This window comes from Eulemur rufifrons, chromosome 7, assembly GCF_041146395.1.
Source record: "Eulemur rufifrons isolate Redbay chromosome 7, OSU_ERuf_1, whole genome shotgun sequence".
Classification (NCBI taxonomy): domain Eukaryota; kingdom Metazoa; phylum Chordata; class Mammalia; order Primates; family Lemuridae; genus Eulemur; species Eulemur rufifrons.
In genome coordinates, this window is record NC_090989.1 from 13,532,944 (window position 1) to 13,537,434 (window position 4,491).

Consider the following 4,491-nt stretch of genomic DNA (forward strand, 5'->3'; position numbering starts at 1 on the left):
TTAGATTATATACTGACTAGGAAAATATGGAGGAAAGAATAGAAAGAAAAAATTAAATTATCTACTAATACAAAAGTAAGTGCAAATAGTGAATGAATTGCACAAAGAACCTATAGAAACGTATATATTTAAAATTGTTCAGTATCAGAATTATCAGAACTATTTCAAATTATATTGTGTAAAGTCCTAAAAACTTTTTATTTCTGTTTTCATCCTATTATCTAATATTTTAGAATATGTGTTAAAATCTGTTAAAGTTATTTTGGTCCATGTAAGGAACATAAACTCTCTGTGGAAGTCATTGATGTTCTGTGACTTTTTGGGTTTTCTCCCTCCAGGTGTGTGGTGGGATTGCTCTTCACCACCTGTGAAGTTGGATGTGCAGTGAAACTTGCCTTAGGAAATGAGAAGAGCGAGGAAGTGGTCCATGACATTTAGTGAGAGTCTTTGAGAGCGAGCATGTGATTTGTCACATTCTCTTCCCCTGTCTGTGATATTTCAGATAATCAATGCCCTGTCAGTTTAAGTCTTTGAATGAGAATGATTGCATTCAAGACACTCCCCAGTCCAAGAGGGATGTGGTGTGTAAACATGAAATAAATCTCTGATCTTGCAAAGCACAGAAATTGGGGGTTGTCTGTTACAGCGGCAAAAACTAGTCTTTCCCGACTGATATGTTTTTTGAGAAAACAATGCAGTGAATTGTACATCTGAGGCACTTTATAAGCTGAAGCCCTTTAAAGCAGTAATGGCCTATCAAAGGCAGTATAGTAAAGTAGTTATGAGCATGGATTTGGGGGTAGATGGTGAGGGTTTGAAGCTTGATTCTGCTGACTATTAACATATGATCTTGGCAAATTACTTAAACTCTCTGGGCTCAGTTTCCTTATAAAAAATCATAATACTCACATCATAAGATCATTATAAAAATTAAATGAATTAACATTTGTCAAGTGCTTGGAATAGTACATAGTAAGTCTTCTTGCTATATATATATGTAAAAATGTATAATATATAATTAAATAGTGTGTGTAAATTGTTTAGAACAGAGCCTTGCACAGAGTAAGCCCTCCATGGATATTTTTAAAAAAATACAATTACTGAATAGCCATCAAATACTTGGCTGATCATTTTCTCCAGGAAAGTCTAATAGGAGCTAGGAAAACTAAAAAAACACAAGGAGAAAATATAATTTTGTCTTCTGATCTTGGGTAACAAAACCCACAGGCCACTTGGGTGGGTTTTACCTCTGGGAATATGCCTGACCACAGTGCTGTGACTTTCCCTTTCTAATCAGGTGTGTCCTAAGACAAGAAGCAGAGAGCCCAGGGAAATGGAAAAATGACAGACTAAGGCTTTTTCTTTAATTATCTCTATCATCCAGAGTACAAGGAAGTAGGTCACCTGTGACTGAAGCTGAGCACTCCTGCCAATCAGAGATAAGCAGCTCATGGCAATTGCACACAGCCAAGCAAAGACAATTTTCTTGAAATCTCATGAACTAATGGTCCTGGAACTTATCAGGATGATTTATTCATGAGAATCATCTGAGACACTCATTAAAAATATAGATTCCCAGAATCTCATGGTGGTGGTGGGAGAGGAGAGCTCCTGGAATTCTGATTTTCAAATTTTCAGGAGTTTCCTCTCCCTGCTTCCATTTGAGGACCCCAAATCCAGCCCTGTATGTAGTTCAGACTGAGTAACTGAGCTACCACTGCCACCTGGTGGCAGCATATCCAAATTACAGGTTCCAATGTTGCTGAGTGGTAGAATCAGCAGAGTTCAATTTTTCAAGTAGCCGATCTATAGTCACATTTAATTCTTAGTCACCTTTTCCCTTTCCTACTCATAAACACATTTTTGAGTTTTACAGATTATGTGATATGGAGTTTATATCATTTGCACCCTTGAGGACACAGTATTTTATCATTTTACTTCATTCAAACTGAATTTGAAAATAGACCTTATTTTTTAATTCTCTCTAAATATAAACTCTCATGACATGTTAATTAATTTGTAGAAAAAAAGAAACCATATACACTTATAAAATGTTCTGGAGGCAGCTCTTCTGCCAGAGAATCTGAGAGAGGCAGAATCTTAAAGAGATAGATGTTCTGATGAGAATAATTAGTTTTGCCTATATTGTTCATTAAGGGGAGAATAAACAAAAGAAATTATATTCAGGAAGTTTTTTTTCCTTCTACTTCCAAGTAATACCAAATCTTATTCACATATAAAAAAGTTTACCTGTTAAACATTTGAATTGGCATAGACTTAGCTTTGCTGAGCTCAAATTCTTCCTGGTTTACCTTCATCATGAGAAATAGTCATATAGGGCAGAGTGGAAGCAGAAGGAAGTGCTGAATCCTTACATATAACTGGTATTTCATGATGGATCATGGCATTCAGGTGTGTTTTACTAGGTCAGTAAGAACCAAACATGGTATAACATGACTTTGAAATTGGGCGTCATTCCACTTAGCACCAGTGTGGCAAACCCATGGCAAGACAATTTGGCAATGTTTGAGATGACTTACAATGAAAGATTGTACGTTCTCCATGAAAAGTAAAATATATGTTAACAAAAAGGATGCTCATAAATAAAATAGATGAAAATTACTAGTAGGTTATCCCCAGCCAACTTATTGTTTGATGCCTTTGCAGCCTGTGTAAAAAGATGGGTTTGGATGGATTTATGTAATAATGCTTTTTAAAACTAAAAGAAATTATTAAGGTGAAATATATACAACATAAAATGAGCCATTTTTAAAGTGAGCAATTCAGTGGTGTTTAGTACATTCAAAATGTTTTATAACCAACACTTCTATCGAGTTCCAAATGATTTTCTTCACCCCTAAAGGAAACTCTGTACCCATTAATTAGTTGGTATACCATTGTTTATAAATGGCATATGGAGTGACTTTCAAGAGGCCATAGAATTGCAGTTTAATGTTTTAAATTGATGTCCCAAAGACCTCAATATATGGCTTTGTCTTGACATGAAGTGTTCACATACTTGCCAAAGCTTTTTTTGTCTAGCTAGGTCAGTTGGGAGGAATTTATAATCAGAGGATTTAAAGAGTTTCAAATGATGCAATCAGAACAGTAGTTAAACGATGGGACACTGATGAAAAGAACTCAACTGCTTGTCATGCATGGTCGCTAGCTTTGAAGACAGGACCCAGAAAAGCCAACAAAAATGTGGGCAATGAGTCTGTGGGTTCCTTTATAAGTGTTTTATTAGAAAATAATGAGATTACTTATGCAAATCTGTGAGAAGATGTTTAGATAGGCGTGTTTTGCCCACCAGCTTGGGGTATAAAAAGCCCTGCGCAGGAGAAGACCTTCATTCACACTCGGGTACCTTGTTCTTCACAATCTATCCAAATCCTTCTCAACTCCTGCCACCATGACTCGTTACTTCTGCTGTGGAAGCTACTTCCCAGGCTATCCTTCCTACGGAACCAACTTCCACAGGACCTTCAGAGCCACCCCACTGAACTCTGTCGTGCCTCTGGGCTCTCCCCTGAACTATGGTTTTGGATGCAATGGCTATAGCTCCCTGGGCTACAGCTTTGGTGGTAGCAACTTCAACGACCTGAGCGGTTGCTACGGTGGCAGCTTTTATAGGCCATGGGGCTCTGGCTCTGGCTTTGGCTACAGCACCTACTGATGGATCGATGGCTCCAATCAACAGGACTCCCAATCAGTTCTCTGTGCACAGAACAACCTGAAGAGCAATGACTGTCTTCCTGCCTCCCAATGTGCTTGGGCGATATGTCTTCCATCTTCTTGCTGACGTCTTGCTGTGGTCCTTGTCTTCCATGATGCTGGGCAAGTCACCCTGGACGGAAATGCTGAACTGATAGCCGTCTACAGCCAAAGGAAGCAAGATACATGTTTTTTTCATCCCTGAATTTTAGCAGTGAAGCCAGTTGTTTGTCTCCCAAAGTTGCTCTGTGCATGTATTATTAAGTTCTACATCATCATCAATGTATTATGAATTGATTGGGCATGGGGAGGAAGGGGTTTTACTGGTAGTCTCCTAATAAATTTATTTCATTCAGCACAAATACTTTTGTTCTGGTTATTTATTTTACTGTGCTTTTATGCTGTTGAATTCATTAACCAGTTTCAACCTGTAATGGTTGACTTTAACCCAATTTTATTCTGATTTCAGCCTGTACAACCAGGAGGGGTAATGCCCAAACATTTTTGTTTTTAGATTGATATTTAAGTTTAAAAAACTTTCTAGCAATGTCCCAAACTTAATCTGAATATACTGCAATTGTTGGTGTTTCTCTACGGCTGATTATAAACAAGAATATTTTTTAGCTGTGGAATGCTAAAAAAAAAAATCCTTCCTCGTTTTATTAGTGGCACAATTCTATTTTGGTTCATTTCTTCTTTCCTAGTGTTATAGAACTCTTGCTCTAGTGAGATTTGAACCCCACATATTATTGGAAGAATTGTAACTAGACTTACCTA

The 4,491-nt window shown here is 37.3% G+C and overlaps 1 protein-coding gene across 1 annotated transcript; it reads left to right on the top strand.

Annotated features, from left to right (window-relative positions):
- The first annotated feature begins 3,351 nt into the window (after window positions 1-3,351).
- Window positions 3,352-4,076, top strand: KRTAP7-1 (keratin associated protein 7-1). The gene has a single exon (XM_069472370.1). It carries the CDS (start codon window positions 3,413-3,415, stop codon window positions 3,674-3,676), a length of 264 nt encoding a protein of 87 aa, XP_069328471.1. The 5' UTR covers window positions 3,352-3,412; the 3' UTR covers window positions 3,677-4,076.
- Window positions 4,077-4,491: the final 415 nt, after the last annotated feature.